A 26,697-nucleotide genomic window follows, 5' to 3' on the forward strand; every position below is an offset into this window, starting at 1 on the left:
GTATTACACTGAAATGTCAATTCACGCAAATTTGTTGACCATTATTGCCAATTCACCTCCCACAGAAAAAACAAGACACGCATGTTTCCTGCATTTATACCACTGACTACTGAGCTATATTTTTGTCCCATAACTCAGACACATCTTGGCCTGCTATGTTCAGAAACTATATGTTCTCACAAAAGCAAAAGGGTGGGATTCCCAAACATTGAGTCCTTTGGATGTTAAGGACCATACCAAACATGATAAGGCAAGAAAGGGAAACTTACTGTAAGCTCAGAAAACTGAGAAGAGCTTGGAAAGTGCAGGAGTGAAATTTAGAGGAAATTAGGGAAGCAGAGAGCTTATATAAGTACTCGCAAATAAAATCAAGGAAAGCCCAAAGTTGTTTTGTAAATATAGAAAAATAAAAGAGCAGGAGGATAACTCAGGAGAGAGCAGGATGTATTAGAGGCCAAAAAGATGACTTGCATATGGAATTGGAAGATATGGGCATTGGTTCTTTTGTGAGTTTGTTTTCATGAGAGAGGGGATGATGTAACTGAAAGAGGAGGATGTCGAAATATTTGAAGAACATAGTAAGAGTGGAAATAATAGAGGGTTTTGCATCTTCAAATTAGATGAATCATGGCAGACACAGATTAATCAAGGCCAGTCTATGTGGGTTTATTTAATGAAGGAGAGCTAAGAGGGAAGATTGGACAGGCAGAGGTTGTTTCTTTGGAACAGAGGAGGTGGATGGAGAGTTAATATGCTAATATTAACATGACATGTTAATATCCAGATGGACATACTTAAAATAATTTGTAGAAGGACTAGAGGAGGTTTGAAGAGAAATGTTTTTCCTCAAATGTTGGTAAACATCCAAAATTCACAGTCCTGAAGATTGATGAAGGTGGAAATCATCATCCCATTTAAAAACAAGTTGGATATGCACTTGAAATGCTGTAACCTACAAGATCATGAGTCAAACACGGAAAGCAGGTTTTGGCTGTTAATATCTTTCAACCAACAGAGAGATACTGGGCAGAATCTTCTCTTTTGGTGCTGTACAACTTGTATCAGCATAATGAGATTTCTGGAGCTTGACAATGAGTGTGTGTTTTCACTTCTGAATGTTTTACTGAAACCTGCACAATACTTGATTAAACTGCTGTTCGTCTCAGTGCTTCTAAAATATTTCAGACCTCTGCTTTCAGAAGAACAATACAGCTGGAATAGTCTTCACAAGGGTATATTCCTGTTCTGGATAGCAATAGAAGGAAAAAAGAATGTCTTACAATGAAGCCTATTGACAGGAGATAACAATCTAATCAATAGCTCCTCTATTTCCTTTTCTACATTTGTATTTCTTTATAGTGGATTTTGTATTCTAGCAGAGGCAAATGCACTCTGCAAGATATTTTGGCATGAATTTTAATTAGTAAGATATGTATGGAAAGCCGTGTAAATTTTGATATAATTTGTATTTAATTAGTATCAAGGAAATGCCAGTCTTTTATTATGCATACAGAGGAGAATGCCCCCTAGTATGCAATGTGGATTATTGTAATATAGGCAAACAAAGGTACAATTTACAATCATATATGTAATGCACACATTTACACATAATTCTTTAGCACTTCTAATTGGTTCACATATGTAAAACATGACATTTTCTTTAAAAAGCTCTTATGCACCAAGGACCCAGGTTTGATTCCTGCCTTGGGCGACTGTCTCTGCGGTGTCTGCACATTCTCCTCGTTTCTGTGTAGGTTTCCTGTGGTTCAGATTTCTCCCACAGTCCAAAAATGTGCAGGCTAGGTGGATTAGCCACGGGAAATGCAGGGATTGGGTGGGATGCTTTTTGGAAGGTCAGAGTGGACTCAATGGGCTGAATAGCCTGCTTCCACACTGTAGGGATTCTATGATGCATTGTTTGATTTCCCTGTCACAGCCAATATCTTTGTGCTGTTTTCTTTGAGTCTGTCCACTTGAATACATTTCAGCTCTTAGATCATTTATGTTTTGCTGACCTCTAGTGGATTTAAGTGGTAAAAACAATGACTGCAGATGCTGGAAACCAGATTCTGGATTAGTGGTGCTGGAAGAGCACAGCAGTTCAGGCAGCATCCAACGAGCAGCGAAATCGACGTTTCGGGCAAAAGCCCTTCATCAGGAATAAAGGCAGTGAGCTGGAAGCATGGAGAGATAAGCTAGAGGAAGGTGGGGGTGGAGAGAGAGTAGCATAGAGTACAATGGGTGAGTGGGGGAGGAGATGAAGATGATAGGTCAGGGAGGAGAGGGTGGAGTGGGTAGGTGGAAAAGGAGCTAGGCAGGTCGGACAAGTCCGGACAAGTCATGGGGACAGTGCTGAACTGGAAGTTTGAAACTAGGATGAGGTGGAGAAAGGGGAAATGAGGAAGCTGTTGAAGTCCACATTGATGCCCTGGGGTTGAAGTGTTCCGAGGCGAAAGATGAGGCATTCTTCCTCCAGACATCTGGTGGTGAGGGAGCGGCGGTGAAGGAGGCCCAGGACCTCCATGCCCTCGGCAGAGTGGGAGGGGGAGTTGAAATGTTGGGACACGGGGCAGTGTGGTTGATTGGTGCGGGTGTCTCGGAGATGTTCCCCAAAGCACTCTGCTAGGAGGCGCCCAGTCTCCCCAATGTAGAGGAGACCGCATCGGGAGCAACGGATACAATAAATGATATTAGTGGAAGTGCAGGCAAAACTTTGATGGATGTGGAAGGCTCCTTTAGGGCCTTGGATAGAGGTGAGGGAGGTGGTGTGGGCACAGGTTTTACATTTCCTGCGGTGGCAGGGGAAAGTGCCAGGATGGAAGGGTGGGTCGTGGGGGGGCATGGACCTGACCAGGTAGTCACGGAGGGAACGGTCTTTGCGGAAGGCGGAAAGGGGTGGGGAGGGAAATATATACCTGGTGGTGGGGTCTTTTTGGAGGTGGCGGAAATGTCGGCGGATGATTTGGTTTATGCGAAGATTGGTAGGGTGGAAGGTGAGCACCAGGGGCGTTCTGTTCTAGTTACGGTTGGAGGGGTGGGGTCTGAGGGCGGAGGTGTGGGATGTGGATGAGATGCGTTGGAGGGCATCTTTAACCATAATTTCTTGCATTTTCCCCACTATGTAATTAAAGCAGGAATTGTCCGGCCATAGAAAAAATAATCAAGGATTAGGAAATCCCAATCCTGCTGATGTCTGATGTCCATTTGGACAATGGATGGTAGCCAATTAACAAGGCATATGCACTTTTGTCATCCAATTAACAATTTGGGATTATTGTAGCCATGGTTCCACCCATTTCAGATATGTGATTCTGTTTTAGGGTTTGGGAAAAGGCAGCTAATTCTCTTTATCTATGAACTTCCACCAGGATGTGACTACCAAGGAAATGCCAGATTTTGGACTTAAACAGTGGACAGTTCATTCTTAGAAATGATCTGTTAGTGCTCTTGATTGGCACCTTGTCTGAATCTATTTGCTATATACGGTTGTAAATTGCAACATTTGTTTGTCTATATTATTCATGCTTTTAATGCACAAAATTATGCACAAATTTCTTGCACAATGCATTTTGCTGGAATGTAAAATCCAGCATAAAAAGGCATACAAATACAACAATGGAAATAAGGAGAAGAGAGATTAGATTCTGAAAAACTGTCTGAAGATGGGACAGTTCAGAAAGCCATCTTGACTGGGGATCTTTCAAGAATTTTCAACCCTCCAATGTCGAAAGCCATCCAATGGATCCAACAAGTTACACATCCCAGACTCAGATTGGAGTTGTTCTGGTAGCTACACCTCACAAAAGATTTTAACATTTATCTGGGTGCAGAGGCATGTTTTAGCAGGTCAGGCATGCCTAATTCAACTTACACATTTGCCCCTGCTCAAGTTATGTTCTTCAATTTTCTTTCAACAGTGGGACACATCAGGTTGTGAATAATATGAAAAGCAAGCTGAGAAGTTGGAAATGTTCTGAGAGGTAAGCATAAAATCTTTTAACACCTTCAAAGGTCAGTAATGGGGGCTATAATGTCATTTTGATATGTTTGAGTACAATGATTCCTCGTGGGCATCTGTCATGTAAAGGAAAGATGGGTTTTACATGGACTAATAACTACATAACTACATACTACATAGATGCATGACATCTTTGGAACAGACGAAGTATGAGAATACATTAAAAATGTAAAAACAAAAGAGACTTCCCTTGTCATCTTCTTGTAATTTGACTTAATTGGACTAGCAGAACAGGTAGCTTTTAGGTTAATTTCTAATCAACCTGTTCAGAGGTGTTTGTACACACTTCTGCATCAGGTAGGACTTAAACCTGAGCCTGTTGGATCAGGGACACTGTTCAGCTCCAGGGACACTACCACTGCACCACATGAAACAATTAGAACTCCCACCATTCAGAGTTACATAATTCTGCAGAAAGTGGGACTTCAATCCATGCCTCCTGGCCCACTGCACCACAAAAGCCTTCAGACTTCTATGAATTATTTTATGAATAGCTTTCAGATGTTTAGTTAATTTCTCAGAAAAATACTCTATAATAATGAGTCAACCTGCCTAGTTTAAACTATAAACAGATCCTGGCAGTTACCTGTCAATCATCGGTAACTGGTGCATTCACAATGGGGACTTTTCTACCATCATTGCCAACCAATCACCACTCTACTCTACTTGTAGTATAAATGTTGATTTTCTCCCTGAATTAGTCTTCTTATGAATTGTCCTGATGAGTACAAACCAAAAAGCTATGGAAGAATGTATAATTTTCAGCAACTGTTAGCAGGTGAGTTAATCACAGCAGAGTAGCAAACCTTTGGCCTGAAAGCTGGTATACTTATGTAAGTAGGAGAAAGCGAGGTTTGCAAATGCTGGAGATCAGAGTTGAGTGTGCAGTGCTGGAAAAGCACAGCAGGTCAGGCAGCAGGAGAATCAACATTTTGGGCATATCCCATTCCTGATGAAAGGCATATGCCCGAAACATCGATTCTCCTTCTCCTCAGATGTTGCCTGACCGTCTGTGCTTTTCCAGCACCACACTCCCAATACTTACATAATTGGTGCAGTGTAAAGTCTAGTCAATGGTTACCCCAACATGTTCGTAATTTATCAATTTATCGGAATCTCAACGAGAGGTGGTTACACTCCTGCTTTTGGAAATGGCTACCACCTGGCCTTTGTGTTGAGCAAATGTTACTTGCTCCTGATTAGAACAAGCTTAAATCTTGATGCATGAATGAGTCAAACGGGTCAAAACAGTACAAATATCCTTAAGCCTCCCCACTTTTGAACTTACCATGTCGAGAAGGTAGCTGAAGATGACTGGACAAAGGAATATTGTTCTGAGGGACTCCTGTAGTAATGTTCTGTGGCTAAGGTGATAGGCCATCAACTGTCTTCCAGTGGCCAGGTATGACTTCAACCAATTGAGGGTTTTCTCCCTAATTTCCTCTGGCTTGTATTTTCCTTGGGGTCCTTGACACCACACTCAGTCAAATATTGTGATGATATCAAGAGCACTCACTTTAGGAATTTACCTCTTTTCTCCAAAGTTGAATGAAGTCTAGTGCAGAGTGTCTTGGCAGAAAACATACTGTGCATTGGTGGGTCGGTTATTGGTGAGATAGTATTGCTTGAAAGCACTGTCAACAACTTTGCTGATGACTGAAACTGGAATGATGGGTGGCAATTCACCAGACTGAACTTGTCTTGCTTCTTGTGGACAGGACATATTTGGACAATTATCTATTTTGTGGTTTACATGTCAGTAATGTAATTCTATTGGAACAGCTTGACCACGGGCACTTTTTGCTCTGGAGAACAAACTTATGTATCAAACAACTGAAAACGAATCAGTGTTAATCACTGTTGCAGGAAGCTAAAACAGCGTTTGAAACTTGAGTATGAGTCATGAACGCTCTATCAAAGTAGACAGATTTTGCTGTCGCATGGCAATGACATTCAAGTGCTAACTTGGGACTATATGCGGAGAAGAAGGAAGTGTTAGTTTGTATATCTCCTTTGTGGCTTCCAAAAGTTGGTGAGTGTTCAAGGTTTTAATTCAGTGATCAGATGGGTGGCACGGTGGCACAGTGGTTAGCACTGCTGCCTTACAGCGCCTGAGACACTGGTTCAGTTCCCGACTCAGATGACAGACTGTGTGGAGTTTGCACGTTCTCCCATGTCTGCGTGGGTTTCCTCTGGGTGCTCCGGTTTCCTCCCACAGTCCAAAGATGTGCGGGTCAGGTGAATTGGCCAGGCTAAATTGCCCGTAGTGTTAGGTAAGCGGTCAATGTAGGGATATGGGTGGGTTGCGCTTCGGCGGGTCGGTGTGGACTTGTTGGGCCGAAAGGCCTGTTTCCACACTGTAAGTAATCTAATCTAATCTAATATATGATGGGTGAATTTGTCAGATTTGATCCTTCAAAATACAAATATCAGTTCAAACCTCCTCGGAGGATATATAGCTATTACATTAAGTTTATAACTTAACTTGTTAAAAGTTACTTGCTACAGCTACGGAAAACAGTTGAGTGACTTCTAAAGAAAACTTGAAATCAATTTCACTAAAGTAAGCAGTGAAGATAGCAGGGTAGGAGACAGATTGCAATTAGAGCACGTCGGGACCGGTGAACAACTGGTCCACGACAACCATTTCTGTTATGTGTTCGCAGTTTGAGGAGCTTTGCCTCTGAGTTGATGAGCTACAGCCCAAGCTTTGGAAATTTTAATACCTCAAGAATGTGGAAAGTTACCTGGACACTTTGTTCTTTCCCCTTCGATTAGGTTTTTCAGATTGGTCTCCTGTCAGGGACCAGAGTGTGTGACTATGAAAGGCTTGTGAGAAATTGGGAGGTAGGAACAGAGAAGCCTCACACTTGGCAGTTTTCAAATAAGTTTGGGGTTATTGAAACCTGTGGTGGAATGATAGCAAGGACTGCATGGAGATTGAGCAGTATGATCATAGCACAGAGAACAATTCAAGTAAGGGACATAAAAATGAATGCAGATGTGTTAGAAAGCATGGTTACTAGGACAAATTTTGTCTTCTAGCATGAGCCTAAAAGGTTGCGTTGTCTGCTTGGCGCTGTTTCCTCAGGGCTGGAGAGGAATTAAAGTGGGAGGGTAAGTTGTTATGGCTCATATGGATTGGGTAGGGCTAAGAAAGAGGTTCTAATTATATGGGTAGGGCTAAGAAAGAGGTTCTAAGGGACTAAATTAGAAGCAGAACTACAAATGCAGTATTCTTTGGATCACTTCCTGAGCCACAAAGGGCAAATCAGATTATAGAATTTAACTTGTGGTTCAAAGATTGTAGAAATATGGGTTTTGATTCATAGGGCACTGGCACTAGTACTAGGAAAGGAAGGAGATATAACAATTGTTACCTGAACCATTAAGAGCAAGGTCCTGGAAAATGGCAAAAATATGTCTGCAGTGAGTCTGTTATTTAAACTAATTAACAGGCAGAGAGAGTCCATGTGAATGGAGATTCAAAAATTGAAGAGATTACACAGAACAGGTACTCAGAAAAACAAATACCCCTTGGTTAATCCCTTGGACATGACAGCCTGTTTCATAATGTCTTAAAGGGGACAGATATTAGACTAGATTCCCTACAGTGTGGAAACAGGCCCTTCAGCCCAACAAGTTCACACTGATCCTCTGAAGAGTAACCCACCCAGACTCATTTCCCTCGGACTAATTCACCTAACACTATGGGCAATTTAGCATGGCCATTCACCTGCCCTGCACATCCTTGGACTGTTGGAGGAAACCCACATAGACACAGGGAGAATGTGCAAACTCCACACAGACAGTCACCTGAGGCTGGAATTGAGCTGGGACCCTGGTGTGTCTGTGATAGTGCTTGGTTATAATCTTCTAAAATTCCTCAGTTCTGGATTGGGAGCCAACAAATGTTAAAACAGTCTTCAAGAAAGGAGGGAGACAGAAAGCAGAAAACCACAAAGCAGTTGGTGTAGTAATTGCCACTGGGGAAAAACACTAGAATCAATTAAGGATATCATAACAGAGCATTTCATAAAGAATAATACAATCAGGCAGAAGCCAAATGGCTTTATTTGAAAAGGAATTCATCATGGTTGATAAATTAGAGTTTTTGATGATGCAGCAAGTAAAGTGGAAAAGGGGGAACCAGTAGATGTATTGTATTTAGATTTCCGAAAGGCATTCAGAAAAGGTGTCCAAAAAAAAGATTATTGCGCAAAAAAAGAAGTCGTGGTGTTGGAGATAGTATATTAGCATGGATAGAAAGCTGGCCAACTAACAGGAAATAGACAGTCAGGATAAATGGGTCACATTCATTTGGCAAGCATTGAACTAGTGGAATGCCACAAGGACTAGTGCTGAGTCCTCAACTATTTGTAGTCATGAATAGATGTTTGGCAGTAGTGAACTTGAGTATTGCTGAAAGAAAATACATTTTGTCAAACCTTTTTGACTTGAACTTATCAGGAAAATTTTCAATAATATTAATTTAAAGGAAAAAATGTTTACACTGTATGAAAAGTGAGTGGTGATTGGTTGGTAAAGACAGAGATGTTTCCATGGAGAATGTACCAGTTAATAATGATTAACAGTTAACAGTCAAGCCTTAAGTTCTTAACCAGACAGGTTAACTGATTGATCCAAGATATTGCCCTGAGAACTTAATCAGCAAATGGCTGTCACATATTTTGTTAACATTTTATTTGCAAAGAACAAGGCTCTGCTTTAATATCTGTAGCTTCCAGTACACACTAAGTGTGCTACACTGTGACTTTGACAATTCTAAAATAGTGCGCCAGTATTACTCTTTACTCATAATCCAGCAAACATTGCCATTTGTGGAATCACATGTTAGATACTGTTGTGCCAGTTGTGGTGAGTCGCAGAATTTTCAAAATGGGCACAAACAGAAAACAACGCCACTCATTATATATCCACTGGAAAGACATTGTAGAAAGTATATAGTGGGCACTGAAAAGGTTTTCATGTCCCCATCTCTGAGCCAGAAAGTCTGGGTTAAAGTCCCACCTGTCCAGAACTATAGTCTATAATGCGATTCCAATTGACAATTCTACCAATCAATTTGTCAAATAATCAGCACTTTCTGTTCATATAATGTAAATGTTGGTTTTGCACTTAACTTGCTTTGCTTCAGCTATTCTGATGAGTAAAAGATGTAAAGCTTTGATAATTCTTTTTACTTCAGCAATACTATAGTAATGACTCAGATGAAATGACCAAATGTATTGTATTGAGATTTGCTGATTATTCAAAGATAGGTACAAAAGCAAGTTTTGGAAGACACAGAAAATGAGCAAAACAATTTAGACACATTAAGTGAGTGGGCCAAAGGATGCAAATGGGGTACAATGTGGGAAAATATGAAGTTATATGCTTTGTCAAGAATAGAATAGTAGAGTATTGTTTCAAAGGAGAGGGGGACAACAAAATGTTTGTTTATTGAGAGGTTTGAGTATCATTGTCATATGAATCATAAAAAATTAAAATGTGGAGGTGCTGGTGTTGGACAGGGGTGGACAAGGTCAGAGGTCAGACACCAGGTTATAGTCCAACAGGTTTATTTGAAATCACAAGCTTTTGGAGCTTTACCCAAAAATACTTCACCTGATGAAGGGGCAATGCTCCAAAAGCTTGTGATTTTAAATGAACCTGTTGGACTACAACCTGGTGTTGTTTGACTCCTGACAATAAAATTAAGCTGCAGAAACAGCAAGTAATTAGGAAACCAAATTGAATTTTGTCCTTTGTTTACAAGGAGGATGGAGCATGAAACTAGGGAAGACTTGGTAAAACTATACAAACAATAATGAAACTGCAGGTGGAGTGCTACATACAGTTTTGGTCAAATTAAGGAGGATATATTTCCATTTGAAGTCATAGAGTCATAGAGATGTACAGCATGGAAACAGACCCTTCAGTCCAACCTGTCCATGCCAACCAGATATCCCAACCCAATCTAGTCCCACCTGCCAGCAGCCGGCCCATATCTCTCCAAGCCCTTCCTATTCATATACCCATCCAACCGCCTCTTAAATGTTACAATTGTACTAGCCTCCACCACTTTCTCTGACAGCTCATTCCATACACGTACCACTCTCTGTGTGAAAAAGTTGCCCCATGGTCTCTTTTATATCTTTCCCCTCTCACCCTAAACCTATGCCCTCAAGTTCTGGACTCCCCAACCCCAGGGAAAAGACTTTGCCTATTTACCCTATCTATGCCCCTCATAATTTTGTAAAAGGTCACCCTTCAGCTTCCGATGCTCCAGGGAAAACAGCCCCAGCCTGTTCAGCCTCTCCCGAAAGCTCAAATCCTCCAACCCCGGCAACAACCTTGTAAATCTTTTCTGAACACTTTCAAGTTTCACAACAGCTTTCTGATAGGAAGGAGCCCAGAATTGCATGCAATATTCCAACAGTGGCCTAACCAATGTCCTGTACAGCTGCAACAAGACCTCCCAACTCCTGTACTCAATACTCTGACCAATAAAGGAAAGCATACCAAATGCCTTCTTCACTATCCTATCTACCTGTGACTCCACATTCAAGGAGCTATGAACCTGCACTCCAAGGTCTCTTTGTTCAGCAGCACTCCCTTCGACCTTACCATTAAGTGTATAAGTCCTGTTAAGATTTGCTTTCCCAAAATGCAGCACCTTGCATTTATCTGAATTAAACTCCATCTGCCACTTCTCAGCCCAATGGCCCATCTGGTCCAGATCCTGCTGTAACCTGAGGTAACCCTCTTCGCTGTCCACTACACCTCCAATTTTGGTGTCATCTGCAAACTTACTAACTGTACCTCTTATGCTTGCATCCTAATCATTTATGTAAATGACAAAAAGTAGAGGACCCAGCACTGATCCTTGTGGCACTCCACTGGTCACAGGCCTCCAGTCTGAAAAACAACCCTCCACCAACACCCTCTGTCTTCTACCTTTGAGCCAGTTCTGTATCCAAATGGCTAGTTCTGAGTAGTTCAGAGAAATTTCACAAGGCTGATTCTTTGGATGAAGGGCTTGGTTTATGAGGAAAAGTTGAGGCTATATTTATTGGAAGTGCTGTTAATAAGTATATAGAATTCCAAGAGGCTTCAGAAGGTGGCTGCTGACAGAATGTTTCCTCTTGTGTGGGCATCCGGAACTAGGAGGCCTAATTAGGTCTCCCATTTGAGATTGAAATTAGGAAACATTTCTTCTCTCAGAGGATCATTAGTCTTTGAAAGTCTTTTCCTCTGGAAGCAATGGAGGCTTGGTCATTGAAAAATGTCAAGTTGGACAAATATCTGATTAACATGGGAGTTGAGGGCCACGGAGGACAAACCAAAAGTGGATTTAAAGCCACAATCAGATCAGCCAAGATGTTTTTGCACTGGGGATCTGGCTTGATGGGCTGAATAAACTACTCTTGCTCCCATTTTCTAAGATTTTATGAAAAATATCTCGCCCATAATTTTAATCAGGTTATGATAGAAGTACAATCTCTGCACTATGATTTATATCCCAATGAAATGCTACAGAATCCCATTTCATGCAATAATATCTTTCACATGCAGCATTTTCATGCACAAGAAAACTTCAATCTATTTAACTTTAACAAAAGATTGTAGAATGGGAGGTTTTCATATCATGTTGACATATTCATACCTCAACAATCACAGGATAGGCAGATGCACCAAAGCTAAGATCAAAGGCCAGTAGCTGAAAACATGAACAACATCTGAAAGAGTTAAGTTAACATCAGTACATTTAATCAGTGTTGCATCAAGTATACAAAACCAGATATGCACAGAGTTTAAACAATATAGAAAGGTTATAATTTTATGTCTTGGATGATGTAAACATGAGTGTATCTAGTGAGTTTAGAAAAGATTTGTAGCTCAGGTTGAGGTTCTGGATGTAGGTTTGCTCGCTGACCTGGAAGGTTTGTTTGCAGATGTTTCATCACCACACTCGGTAACATCATCAGTGAGCCTCCGGTGAAGCACTGGTGTTAGTATCCCACTTTCTATTTATGTATTTAGATTTCCTTGTGTTGGTGATGTCATTCCTGTGTTGATGTCCATTACTGTTCTTTTTCTCAGAGGGTGGTAGCTGGGGTCTAAATCAATCTGTTTGTTGATCAAGTCCTGGTTGGAATGCCATGTATCTAGGAATTCTTGTGCGTGTCTCTGTTTGGCCTGTCCTAAGATGGATGTGTTGTCCCAGTCGTAGTGGTGTCCTTCCTCATCTGTATGTGAGGAATTGGTGAGAATGGGTCATGTCTTTTTGTGGCTAGTTGATGTTCATATATCCTGGTGGCTAGTTTTCTGCCTGGTTGTCCAAATGTAGTGTTTGTTACAGTTCCTGCAAGGTATTTTGTAAATGACATTAGTTTTGCTTGTTGTCTGTACAGGGTCTTGCAAGTTCATTAGCTGCTGTTTTAGTGTGTTGGTGAGTTTGTGGGCTACCATTATGCCAAGAGATCTGAGTAGTCTGGCAGTCATTTTCGAGATGTCTTTGATGTAGGGGAGAGTGGCTAGGGTTTCTGGACGCATTTTGTCTGTTTGTTTTGGTGTGTTCATTGGGTACCCATCCTAGAAAGTGGGTCACTAACACCAGTGCTTCACCGGAGGCTCACTGATAATGTGACCCAGTATGATGATGAAACATCTGCAAACGAAACTTCCAGCTCAGCGAGCAAACTCACATCCAGGAGTGCATCTTTTCATAGAGATTAATAAATGTAATTCTACCACAAGCATATCAACATATGAATTAGGCGCAGAACTACACAAGATGGACACCAAGCTACTCTGCCATTCAGGGAGGTCATGACTTATTCTGTTAATGTTGCAAATCCCACAGTCCCTTTTATCCCCATAAACTTTGATACCTTTGCCTAACAAGCATATATCTACCTCCATCTTAAAAATATTCATCAGTGTTTGAAGATTTCCCTCTTCTCTGTCCTAAAAGGGTGACCCTTCATTTTAAAACAGTGTCAGCATGTCCACTTTGTCAACAGCATTAAGGATCTTATAAACTTCAATCAAATCACCTCCTGCCATTCTAAACCCTTTTGAAAACTATCCCAACCTGACTAATGTTTCCTCAAAAGTTCTACTTTTTCAATAACCTCTGAACTGCCTGAGATGGATTTACATCCTTCGGTAAATAAGGAGACCAAAACTGTACACAGTATTCAAGATGTGGTCTCACCAATGTCCTGTACAAAATTACGCATGCTGTGCCTCTGCTATGTCCAATTCCTCTTGCAATAAAGGATAGTACTCCATTAGCCCTCCTGATTATGTGCTGTACCGGCAACCTAACCGTTTGTGTCTGCACCTTGGAATTCTGCAATTGTTTAAATAATACTCTGTTTCTTTGTCAGAATGAACAACTTCACATTTTCCAACTTTATACTCCATCTGTCAAATTTTTCCCCATTCAAACTTTATCCATCTGCAACTTTTTTTGTACTCTCTGTAACTTACTTTCATGCGTATCTTTACGTCATCTGCACGTTTAGCCAACATGCCTTCAATCCCCTCATTAAGTCATTGATACAAGTTGTAAAAAGCTGAGGTTCCAGCACAGACACCTACAAGACCCTGTTTGTCATGTGTCGCAAGACTTAACAATTTTATCACCCTCAAGAAAACTTGCCATGTCCTCAATTCCAGCCTTGCATTCACTGTTAAGTTTTATTATGTAGCAATGTTGCAGTACATGCAGTAGGTAACAGTAATCTGGGAAGCTTGAGGGCAGCAGCTATCACACATAATACTGCTATTGTATGCTCTATAAATATCTTAATAGCTGGTTTAGCCTTGTGATTATATCCACTTGAAGTCTGTGCGACTACACTGAGGAAGACATTAAATTGACTTGACAATGGTACATTGGTCTCTGAGGAGCCATCTTTTCTGTCTCCTTTCATCTTCAACTGCGCTGAGCACACATTAATGTCACAAAATGGAAGTGGCATTTCCATGCTGCAAACTTTGAAATAGCTCGTGGTTAAATGTAACATTAATAATAATCTTTATATGTTGGATTTCTTGTTCCTAAGCCTTATTATGTGCTTCGTTTAATTATATCAGGAAATTAGAAAAGCATACAGCAAAGATAATGGAGTTTGTGAATGGTAGCCTTCTAGAGTCTGAATAAGCCAAACTGGCAAATGAACACATGGAATGGAATACAGTCTGCTAGAACAATGTTCTATCAAGAAATAGAATAGAATCATACATTGTGGAAGCGATCCACACTGACCCTCCAAAGAGCATCACACCCAGGCCCACCTGATCCCTGAAACCCTGCATTTCCCATGGTTAATCCACCTAACCTGCATAACTCAGGACACGAAGAGAAGGTTAGCATGGCCAATCCACCTAACCTATACATCTTTGGACTGTGGGAGGAAACCTGGGGACTTGGAGAAAACCCACACAGACACAAGGAGAATAGAAAGGAGGCTGGAATTCATCCTGGGTCCCTAGCGCTGTGGAGCAGCAGTGCTAACTGCTGAGTCACCGTGCAGTTCTGCAATTTTAGCAGTGTGTGGCTTGTAGAATTTCCTATAATCTTTACAGGAATAGTAATGGTGAATGACGCCAATTTTGCAGTCATTACTACCATAAAAATAAATGTGAGTATGATGCAGTCAAGTCCAAAATTAAGATCTTGGAGTCTAAAGAAAGCAAAATATAAAGGAATTTAAGGCAAGTTAAGGTTAGGTTAGGAAAATGGCTTAAAATATGACGTAGCTCAGTAATGGCAAACACTTGAAGATTAATAGCGAACCACAACATTTCCATTAAAGAATAGCAAGTCTGAAGATATTAAAATTACTAAAATATTATTTAACAAGTATTAAAAATTAGGAAGAGATGGCCAACAAATTGAAAAAGGAATAGAAGTTGAGAATTGTTTTAAGAGAACAAAAAATCAGAATATCTTTTATAAGTTAAAAAGGAAGACAATAACAAGGTGAGTATGGGTCCTTTTAGACACAGACGGAAGAAATTATACTGGGAAAAAAGGAATGGTGAAGACTCCAAAACAAAAATTGTTTTCATGTAAGCAAACACGTAAGCATATCAGAAATTGTGAATGTAGGTTTGCTCACTGACCTGCAAGTTTCGATTTCAGATGTTTTGTCACCATACTAGGTAACACCATCAGTGAGCCTCCGGATAAAGCACTGGTGGCATGGCCCGCTTTCTATTTATGTGTTCAGGTTTCCTGTGCTGGTGATGTCATTTCATGTGGTGATGTCATTTCATGTGGTGATGTCATTTCCTGTTCTTTTTCTCAGAGGATATCAACAAACACATTGATTTGAATCCTATTTACCACTCCCTGAGATAAACAGCAGGAAATGACATCAGCACAGGAAATGACATCACCAACCCAATGAAACTTAAACACACAAATAGAAAGCAGGCCAGTCCACCATCTCTTCATCTGGAGACTCACTGATGGTGTTACCGAGTATGGTGACAAAACGTCTTCTAGCTTAGCAAGCAAACCTACATCCACAACCTCAGCCTGAGCTACAAATCTTCTCAAAACTCGCTAATATCAGAAATTATGAGAAATGAATGTTCTGTTACGCAAAATTTAAAACAACCAAATAAAACCTTTTAAAAACCTAATAGGAATAAAAATGAAGATATACCCTGGATCTGAAATTTATACCCTAGAATTTTAAAAGAACTGATTGCAAAATCAGTGGATGCATTCATTTTGCTGTTCAAGAATTTTCTAGATTCTAAAATGATCAGTGAATTTGAGGATAGCAAATGTAACTCTCTTCACCAAAAAAGGAGGTGGGGAAAATAGATAACCATTGTTAACTTAATATCATTAGATAGAATGTATTCTTAATGATGTGCTAACAAGGTGATTGGAAAATCATATAATTAAGCAGAGTCCAACTTTTAAGAAAGAGAAATAATCTCTGATGTATTTAAAACTTTTTTCTATTATTCACAATATATTAAATATAAACACCAGCGGACCTGCAATGTTAATTCTGCTTTCTCTCCACAGATGTGCCAGAGCTGAGTTTTTCCAGCAATTCCTGTTTTTGTTTCTGATTTCCAGCATCTGCAATTCTTTAGTTCTTAATTAAAACATAAACTTTTTTTGCACTTCTTTCAATATATGCTGAACCAAGAAATTGATGGCCTCTTAAGTATAGAGTCAAAATAAATTAATGATTTGGAGATGCCTTTGTTGGACTGGGGTGTACAAAGCTAAAAATCACACATCAGGTTATAGTCCAACAGATTTAATTGGAAGCACTAGCTTTCAGAGTGCTGCTCCTTCATCAGCTGGTTGTGGAGCCTGATGAAGGAGCAGCGCTCCGAAAGCTAGTGCTTCCAATTAAACCTGTTGGACTATAACCTGGTGTTGTGTGAAAAATAAATTAACACACTCTCTCTGTGTCTCAATGTCAGTATTGAATTTCTTCTAACTATCTTGATATCTCTTTTTACTAGCGCAAACATTTCTTTAGTGGAAGTTCAATATTGAAAATTGCAGCAGGGCATAGTATAATTTTTGCAGTGCACGGGAATCACTGAGCAATTAATCCATTCTTCGGATATTTTACTGCAAGTTGTTGAGGTTACTTCTGATGCTCCCATCTTCCCCGGTCATCTTCTTCCAGATGACTGCTGTTAGTCCTCCAAATGCAAGTCTTTCTGTGTGGTCAACCTGCATAATACACAGTTTACCATTACAATATAGGATGCTTGAAGATGTTTGTGAAACCTCAATCTTACTTCAACAGTCTGGTGAGCTTGGTCATCCTGATGGTCCCATGCACATGATCCTTGCTGTTTTCTCCAGGCACTATGGAGATGCAGAGAGGGTGTCATAAGCCACATATGTATCCTTCAGCCTGAAGCAGACATACATCCATAATCCCGGGAGGTCGGGGGGACAGGGGATACTTAAGGATCACAGGATAAATGCATCGTCACTCCTGATTATTTTGGACAAGCTTGTATGATTTTTGTTTCTGATGATCAAAGATGACCTGTAAATGTTCTGACCTGAACATTTACAGCACATCTTTTCTGTGAATGAAAGGTGGTGCCTTGAGGGCACCATAAAATCACTTACCAAGCTCTGTAGAGAAGGAAAGTAGTTTTCTTTTGAGCTCATTGAGAAAGGTGAGGTACTGAATGTAAATGTGTGTGAAAACTGAAAGATGGAACTGTTAAGATCCCAGCTGATCTTACTGCTGGATGAAGCAGATCCCACTATGAAACCTGATTTCAAATATTAAAACAATAAGATGCAATAAGGTGGTCGTCCACTAAAACACAAGCATGAATGCTGCAGATTTGATCTTGATATCAAAACAGATGTTTATCATGAAAAAGAAATGAAGATAAAATAAAATCCATTAAGCCATTTACATCGAAACACAATTTGAATGATTTCAAAGCACATAGGATTTTATTGTACCATATTTTCCAACATGATCCCTTTAAATACCAGTGAGAGTTTCATTCTCTGCCACATCGTCACTTCATTTTTTTTTAACCAATTCTCAGTCTAGAATATGACTAATGAATCAATAAAAGGCTCACAATTGAGCTTAAATTGCCTTAGCTTCAAATAACTTCTTCAGGTTTATAAGCAACACTTCTGGTCTGGAATTTTCAAGCTGTACTGAGATACACTATTTGCTAACTGGATTGAACTAACTCCTTTCTAAAGGAGACAATACCTGACTCCAACCAGGTTTTCTGCAAACTGATACCAAAGGCCTTCTAATTTGTGCAGTTCTCACTCACTCTGTACCTCCCTGTGACACCCACCATTGGTCAAGAGAAAATAAATGAATGCCTGATTTTGCTAAGCAAAAGCAAGCAAATAAATTTCAGTATTTACTCTCTTCGACTGTGGAACACTCAACATGCAAATACATTCCCATTATTACTTCAGCAAGTAACGTTTCTCCTATACTGGTTTAAAAATCATGGCTCTAGAGAGACTGACAAGCTAATTATTAAATCCTTCATTCACAACAGCCAAACTCCACATGCCACTAGTACAAAATTCAAACTCTAAACTGAATAACATATCCAAATAAAACTTAAACCTTACATCACAACTTCCCATAAAAAACAATGGAAAGGTTTCTTGAAGAGGCATTTTCATTTCGCAAAATTTACATTATCACTATTTCTATGCCACATTAATAATCGTAACATCGACATTAAACATATGATGAGTTACACAATAATCACAAGTTCATGCCACCACAGCACTATGACCTTCATATGTGTTCTTGATAAAATGCCATGATATTTTCTTGTCCTGATTTTCAAGTTACACAGTTCGAGAGTTAAGCTCCACTGAAATAAATGTCTATACTTCTCCTGAAATGTCACTAAAAAAGTCAAAAGATTGTGGCCCATGTAAACAGGAGTCTTTTTGTTGGTGATGGATATTTCAAAGTGATGTAGAGCAACACAAGACTGAAGGTCTCCCTTCTCAAACATTGAATATATTTATTGACAGGCAGTTACTGAAAAATAACTGACAAGTAGTTGAATCCCCAACTCATTATCTTGCAGTAAAACATCTCACATTGGTGGCACTGACATCAACAGCCAGTTTAAATGATTTTTCATATTTTGATGCAGCTAAAACTTATGCAGTTGTCAGCTCAGTATTCAAGTTGTCAGAAGTATTCAGAAATTCTTGCAATAAAAACAGAAAACAAATCAGGATTCGGCCATTCAGCCCCTCAAGCCTGCTCCACAAGTCAACAAGATAATGGCTGATCTTTCATGTCAACTCAGCGTAGCTGTCAACTTCATGATATTTTCAAAAATCTATATACCTCCTTTTTAAATACTTTCAGTGATCTAGCTTCCAAAACTCTCCGGGATACAGAATTACAGATATTCACTGTGGAAAAATAAATTATTTTGTATCTCAGTTTTAAATGAGTGCCCCATTATTCTGTAACTCCGTACCCTAGTTTGAGAATCCCCCATTCCTGTAAACATCTTCTAAAATCTGCCCGTCAACCCCCTTAGAGCATTTAATGCTTCAGTAAGACTACCCCTCATTCTAATGAAAAAATTGCCTAATCTGTTTAGCCGTTCATGCTAAGTCAACCCCTTCATTACAGAATCGGCATTGTGAATCTCTTTCAATCACACATTCAGTCTCCACCACTGGAATATCCTTTATTTTCTAAAACATAGGGACCAAAGCTGTACTGAGTTTTCCAGGTATAGTCTCACCAACATCCTGTACAGTTGTAACAAAATGTCTCTACCTTTGAACATGAATTCCCAAGCAATAAAGGCCAAAATTCTACTTGCCTTCATAATTACTTGCTTCACCTGCATGCTAACATCCTGTTTTCATGCACTAGAACACCCAGATCCCTCTGCGCTGCCATTTTTGGAATCCCTCTGCATTGAAATAGGACTACCTTTTGAGTTTTCCTATCAAAGTACATGACCTGTGTCTCTTTAAATTTTTTGCCTTTCTTTGAAGTTGTTAAAGGTGACATGACAGCGTTGAAGTTCAGAAAATCCACTCATGCTAACATTTTGCAAAATTTCACAATTTGACCGAGGCATTGGGCAATCCAAAACAGAACTTGCTTTCATTTCTCTATATCTTATTTGAGCTAGTCCCAGAGTGTGACCCAAATAAATCACTTTTGCTTTGGGAAATTCACTTAGCTAGATGGAGGACTAAAATATCTTATTGCAGCTAAACAGGTTAGTCATATGGTATAAAGGCCCTTCCCAGGTATGGTTAAAAACAATTGAAATGATGATGTAAACAAAAATTAAATATTTCTTCAATTACTTTTTTGGTTAATCTTTGGAATGTTGTTGGTGCACTTTTTAGTCCAAACGGCATGATGTTGCATTGGTAATATCTGTCCGGTGTTACAAAAGCTGACACTTCTTTGGCTGTCAATCAATGGAACTGTCTGATATGCATTAAGCAAGTCAATTTTCGTGATAAATCATGTGTGTCCAATGGAATAGGATATGCATCCATTTTTTGTTATTGTGTTGACTTTGCAACATCAATAAAGAGACTTTATGACTTATTTGGTTTTAGTTCCATCATGACAGGTGATTTGCAGCTTCTTGGTTCATTAATGCCATTATCCATCATGAATTTAATCTCTTTCCTAATTTCAGTGAATTTCTCTGGATTGAATCTGTAAGCGTATTGCTTTTTTGGTAACACACCCATCACGTTAATAGCATGAACGGTTGAAAATGTTTTTATTCCTCCTGGCCTATTAACACACATTGATTGTTGATTCTCTAAAAACATTTGCAGGTCACTTTCGTAGGTTTCTAGAAGATATGACACTATGCTATCTAATAAGTACCCTCCATATTAACCAATCTGATTGCTGGAGGGTCAACTTTTGAATGCTTAATTTTTGATTCATTCTCCAATTGTTCTGATATTTTTATTTTGCTTCCTATTCCTTTCACAATTAATAATACACTTTTCACCTGATGTACATCTTTGTCATATTATCTAACATGAGAACATGACAGACTCACTAAATCTTTCTCCTGCCTGGAGTAATCACTACTCGAGTTTCTTTTTGATTTTATAAGACTACACTGTTACTGGCTCCCCAGAGAGAAAATTTAACTGCTCTAGTATTCATTGTTCGTTGAATACCTTTCAAATGATTTTTGGCAAACTCGCATATGTTAGCCAGTGTCTTTTCAAAACTCAAAAAAGATTGGAAGCATAGCCTCTGAATATTAATTTATCAATTTTTCTTTAATCACTTTAAATGGTCCTTTCACCTCATGCCCACATATATATTCAAAAGGACAAAACATTGTGGACATTTTAGGATCATCACTAATGGAGACAATAACAAAGGAATTATCCTATTCCAATCATTAGGACATTATTGATAATAAGCTCTAAACATAGTCTTGTATGTCTGCTGCCACCTTTCCAGTGCAACTTGAGATTGGGATGATAAGCTAACTAGGCCAATTGTGTTATGCCCAACTAGTCATAAATTGTATAAATATTTACAATTTGAAAGTTGAACCTTGATCTGATTACATTTCCTTGAGTAACCTATATCTTAATAAAATGAATTGACTGTTCCACTATAAATTTTGTAGTACTTTTTCCTTATGACACTGCTTCAAGAAATCTTGTTGAAACATCCACAATCATTAAAACATTTTGATACCCATTCCTGATTTAACAGAGGAGAGATACATAATCTACCAAGACACTGCAAAATGGTACTTCTGGAGAAACTGTTATTACATTGAATCTGAACCAGGTCTTGTGTGAAATAAAACAAAAAGCTTTCCAAGCTGTGGGACTCCCTCAAACCTCTTCTAAATCAAAAAGCAAGTTTATGCCTTTCAATGTTTACTTTTCCAATCATGTATCTCTCAGCATACAAACAAATTTCCATCAACAATGATCCATGGCTGATTGCCATTCTGAATGTTGTTTCAGTGGCCCTGGGACCAGTTCTATCAGGTTTTTCTGGTAGACTGACAGGGCAGGATCACTCTAAAAATAATGCCATTCCTAATTTAAATTTCCTGCTGGCTTCAGACAAACAGACAAATGTTGGGAATGCAGTGAACGTACTTTCCTTAAGTTCACTGCCTGCCCTCAGGTTTGTAGGCAGATAAAGCTGAATTATAAATCTGTTTAGATGGAGCATGAGAGAAATTGCTCATTTAGTGCACAGTTAACATAAATGTTGAAAGTAAAACTTGGCTGTGGGCATTGATATGAACAATGCTTGCTTAACAGTTGCACTTCAAACTACTGAAGTCTCTTTCTGTTCGCCTGGGCTATTGTACTCTGACTAATGTCTTGGATGGCAATGTGGATTTTATCAACCATCTCTTTTACTTTTGGAAATCTATCAATCCAATTAATGGAAGCTACGATTGACATGGTGCTTTTACTTTCAGTGGTCAAGATGATTTTGCTGAGATTTCCTCACCAATCTAATGCATCTCCAGTGACAAAATTTCTAGTGCATCTAATATTGTCTGCATTTGTCCAAAAGAATCAAAGGCATAACACTTGAGAGCTTTTGCCACTTTGACAGCCACTTATTATTGATTACAGGTCTTCTTTGAACATGTGTCACAACTGTCTCTGTTTAACATGAACACAAAGTAGACTACAGTGGTTACCATCTGTCACTGTTAAAAATACTTTTAAATCCTTTTCATCTTCCTTCATTAAATCTAGTATTAGGAAATTGTTGCATAAAATCCCCATCCTAATGAATTAAAAGTGCTGTCACATGTAAGGTTTTGATTCCCAACACATGAACTTGGCCGGTCTTTAATATTAATTGCAAACTGCTGTGATTTGGGTACTATACACGCAAGATACAAAGACAGTAACTTATAAGTCACATTACCTGAAAATTTGCAATTGTAGCCTGATAAAGACACAGAAAATTAATTTCCATTGACAAGATTTACAATAATTTTGAGTGCTAAATTCAATAGGTAGGAAATACCGGTATTCAGTAACTCTCAAAATTACAGGAGCTGACATTATATGAACGATAAACATTAATTACAGTGCACAGCAATTTGCAGCCTTATGTGAGATATTTAAATTCTTGTGTAGCACATGATTATAGATGATTTCTAAACTTTAGTAATCATAGAAGTTCATATGATAATCTCGGATTCTAGTTGATTCTATGAATTATTGGATCGCTCACCTTTCTGATGTTCCTTGACTTCTGGTGGAAGATTCGATGTTTAGTTCAGCAATTAATAGAAGTTGTGTAATTAACATTTTCATGTTCTCATAGGCCTGTACTGAAGCACTTGTTCCAGAATATTTTTCAAAATATGCCCGAAGCTGTGAAAGATTTTACATTAGATTATACACTTCATGTTTTATATGTATACTTCATGATGTATTAATTCTTAGCATTTCTTTTTAAAGTAACTGAACATGTTTCTGAACTAAATAAATGTGTATAAAGTACATCTCTTGGTGTTTTACCAGAGAATGTATCTCATGATTAGCATGGAATATAAGGGATTGTTTAAACTTTACTCACTCAGCAGCTATGAGGAAAATGCCCTAGAACTTGTGATTCAAACATCTTCTATTTGCTTCACCAATGGCAGCTGTCTAAGGCCCTACACTCCAGAATTCCCTCCTCAAACCTCTGCATTTTTCTTTCCTCCTTTTTAAGATGCTCTTAAAACAGGCGTCTTTGACCACACTTTTGGTCAGTGTCTTTAACCAAGCTACGTATTGAGGTATAATGTTTGCCTGTTAATTCCTGTGAAGTGTGTTGGGAATACATATTTGCAGTCAATGGCTGAATATCCATAAATTAAAGGGAGACACCATCAAGTATGGTGTAGCAAATTCTTAAATTTCATGTAATAGCCTTAAAATCTGAAATCACAGAATATATGACTATACCAGAACCTTCACCATCACCCCAATGTTCCTCTCCATCTAACATATAAGAAACGTATTTGTCAGTCAAATTTTATATTATTGCAGTCATGTGAAAGCACCCGCAGCCATCTAGAATTTGATGCTAGTCCAGATTATTGTCCAAAGTTTGATGGCACCATGATGGTAAAAGTCATACAGCATGTGATAAGTACTAACATCATCCCACAAATGATTTGCCACCCTCTGGTAAGAGTACTGCTGCTCCTTTCTTCCAGCATACAGATTAGAGTCAGAAGGCAACTGGCAATATATTGAAGTTATCACATTGTACTATAACAGGTATTGCATGTAATGGAGCTGCAACAGTAGTTTCCAATGTTAGCTATTCTGACATCAGTTAGAATATGGTAACTTCTCATTATATTTTCAAGACTGACATAGATTCTTGAAAAGCAAGGGGGAGAACATTTATCAGGTGATGGAAATATGGATTAAGCAGACCAGCCACAATCTTATTCAATGGCAGAGAAGGTTCAAGGAGTCAAGTGATCTATTTCTTTAAATTTATATATTCACATATCATGCTTGCTCTTCCATTCTCGTTAAAAAGTTTGACTTGAACCTTCCCGCAGTTCCAAATTCTGGCCACCTGGTGATGCTGAGAAGCAGTATCTTCATCTTAGCTTAGTCACTGCTGTGATAGATAGCCACAGTTTCAAATAAATACTTTAAGTTTTGACTTCATAGTTATCGATATAAAATTGCTTAATATTTGTTATTTTCCTCTAATTGCTAACATTTTATCCCAAAATTAATTTCTGTTAATGGAAATGAAGTTGTTTCCCTTTTAATATCACACGAAAGAAATTAATCCTGGGTTTAGGAGAGTCATACTGTCTGAACACTAACTCTGTTTCTCTCCACAGATGCTGCGAGACCTGCTGAATTTCTCCAGTATTTTCTGTTTTGCATTAAGCTAGATTCTGTCCAGCATGAAGCCAAAAGAACCAATTTTATTGATTAGTCTGGACAATTCCATGAGATACTATTACATAAACATAGCAGAACACTATTTTTACTGATCTTCACAAGGGCTGATCTTTAAATAAGAGTATTTTCCATTTTCTATTTTAATTTACAAAATAACTGCCCTATTTAATTTCATTTTATAATCTAGACTATTACCTCAAATCAGTGCAGAGGGAGTGTAGCACTGATGAAGATGCCACTTTTTCTTTTGATGTGTCTCAGCTACTCTCGTAGATGTATACAAAAGACCTCTAATATCCAACTGTAAACAATGAATGTCGAACCCAATATTTATTCTATCTCTAGCACCATCAAAACAAATTATTTGTCATTATCACATTACTGATTGTGGGATAATGCTGAGGGAAATTTGCCTTCTTTGCTTTTCTATATTACAGCACTGATAACATTACAAAAATATTTAATTTGCTGCTAAGTACTGTAGGATATCTTGGGGTCAAGAAAGCTACTACATAAATAGAAGCTATTCCTAACCTAGTTAAGTAATTTTTTTAGCATGCAAAATGAGGATAATTGAAATACATGGGAAGAAGACAGTTTTCATATTGAGTCTAGCTTATTGTATTTATTGTGGTTCTCATAACCACTTTCTCTATGAAGAGGACTATTAAATTACACACATAAAACATATAACTTTTAAATTGATAATTACTTATATTGTATAATAATTGACTCAGTCAAATAAACATCAATTAAGAAGATACTCAGAACTCAAGCCTGCACAGTGTAGATTGGAACATTTACTAGCAAATTATCCATTCTCTGTCCTTCAATGTTAATTTAGTTGTTTGTTCAATGAGTTTCTATCCGATAACTTGTTATTTTAGCATATTTGATATGATAGCACAAGTAAATGTTACTCAAGTGCAAACTGACACAACTACAGAGTATAGCTCATACAGAGACCATTGCAACACCCAATAATAAACTTGTGTTGACTTAAAGACAAACTACTGTAAAAAGAAACAGCAATAACAAATGCATTATTCTACTTTATACTCAAGCAAACATTGGAGAATTCAGTCCTTATTTGGAGCATATTATGTTTTGGGTTTAACCTGGCTGAAGTATTCACAACTCTATTTGCAGTCAAACTATAAATATTTATACCTCGGATACAAAGAACTTCTTATTGGGTTCACTTTGGACGAGTCCTGTTGAATGAATGAACGCTCGTAGGGGAGACAGTGATGTCACTAAAACATACACTCTAAGGATTGCAGAAAGACCATCTATAGGAATGGTCTTTGACTTTCCTGAAAGTGCTGTGTATCTAGGAAGGAACAAAACATTAAAATGAATCTAGGATAAAACATTTTACAAATTTAAACTGGAAATGGGCAACAATTAATTGGTGATAAAGCATAACCAAACATGTTTTTTCTCAGCCAAGAGAGACTTTATGGAAAAAAGGTTGCAGGCTGGATGCCCACTGTAAATGACTTCTTTCTGACAATATTATTTTAATATTTTTTACACACAAGATAAGAGTTGCAGCTTGGGATACTTTGGCATCGAGTGTCATATAAAGCACAATAGAATTCACAATAAAGCTTCTTTAATGTTGCTGCAAAAATGTATCACAGCCAGTGTTACATCTTTTCATTTTCACTTGAGTTAGTTAAAGATATGGGGTTGTGTTTTCCGAGAATTTTAAGGGATGTATCATGCATCAATAACAATTCATATGAAAAAGATGCAGTGCACAAGGACCAGTGTGTAGTTAGCACCATACATCTGACTGAGAATAATGATAGAACACGTCCAGGGAAGGATAAGCCTTCACATTAGCTTAACATCAGTAGTAGACAAAAAAAACTTGACCAAAGGAGAAAATTGGGAAAAAAATAAGTCAATGGATCAAAAATATAATAATGAATGAATAGAATTAATTTCAAAAGGTAAAGTCTTGCATGAGCTCTCACATTGAGGTAACCGATATTTGGCCTATGTTTCATAACCATTATTGGTCCCAAATACCGTCCATGTGCATTCGGACACTCTCTACTCTGTATAGAGCCAATGAATCTTTATTGATAGTGAGTGTTAAAAAGCTTTCAAAAATTAACTCAATGAGTTCTGAGAAGAGTTTTAGCTCAGATTGAGGTTCTGGATCTAACCGGAACTCTATCAACACACACATCGACTTGGATCCTAT

The 26,697-nt window shown here is 38.5% G+C and overlaps 1 protein-coding gene across 1 annotated transcript in view; it reads right to left on the reverse strand.

Annotated features, from left to right (window-relative positions):
* cped1 (cadherin-like and PC-esterase domain containing 1) overlaps positions 1-26,697 on the reverse strand; it is a 216,443-nt gene that overhangs the window by 126,615 nt on the left and 63,131 nt on the right. The window contains exons 6-8 of the mRNA XM_060839791.1: positions 25,650-25,812; positions 22,789-22,931; positions 11,688-11,760 (exon numbers count right to left, since the gene is read on the reverse strand). Of these exons, the coding sequence (XP_060695774.1) occupies positions 11,688-11,760; positions 22,789-22,931; positions 25,650-25,812 (379 nt within the window). The remainder of the gene's footprint in view (positions 1-11,687; positions 11,761-22,788; positions 22,932-25,649; positions 25,813-26,697) is intronic.

This window comes from Hemiscyllium ocellatum, chromosome 19, assembly GCF_020745735.1.
Source record: "Hemiscyllium ocellatum isolate sHemOce1 chromosome 19, sHemOce1.pat.X.cur, whole genome shotgun sequence".
Taxonomy (NCBI): Eukaryota; Metazoa; Chordata; class Chondrichthyes; order Orectolobiformes; family Hemiscylliidae; genus Hemiscyllium; species Hemiscyllium ocellatum.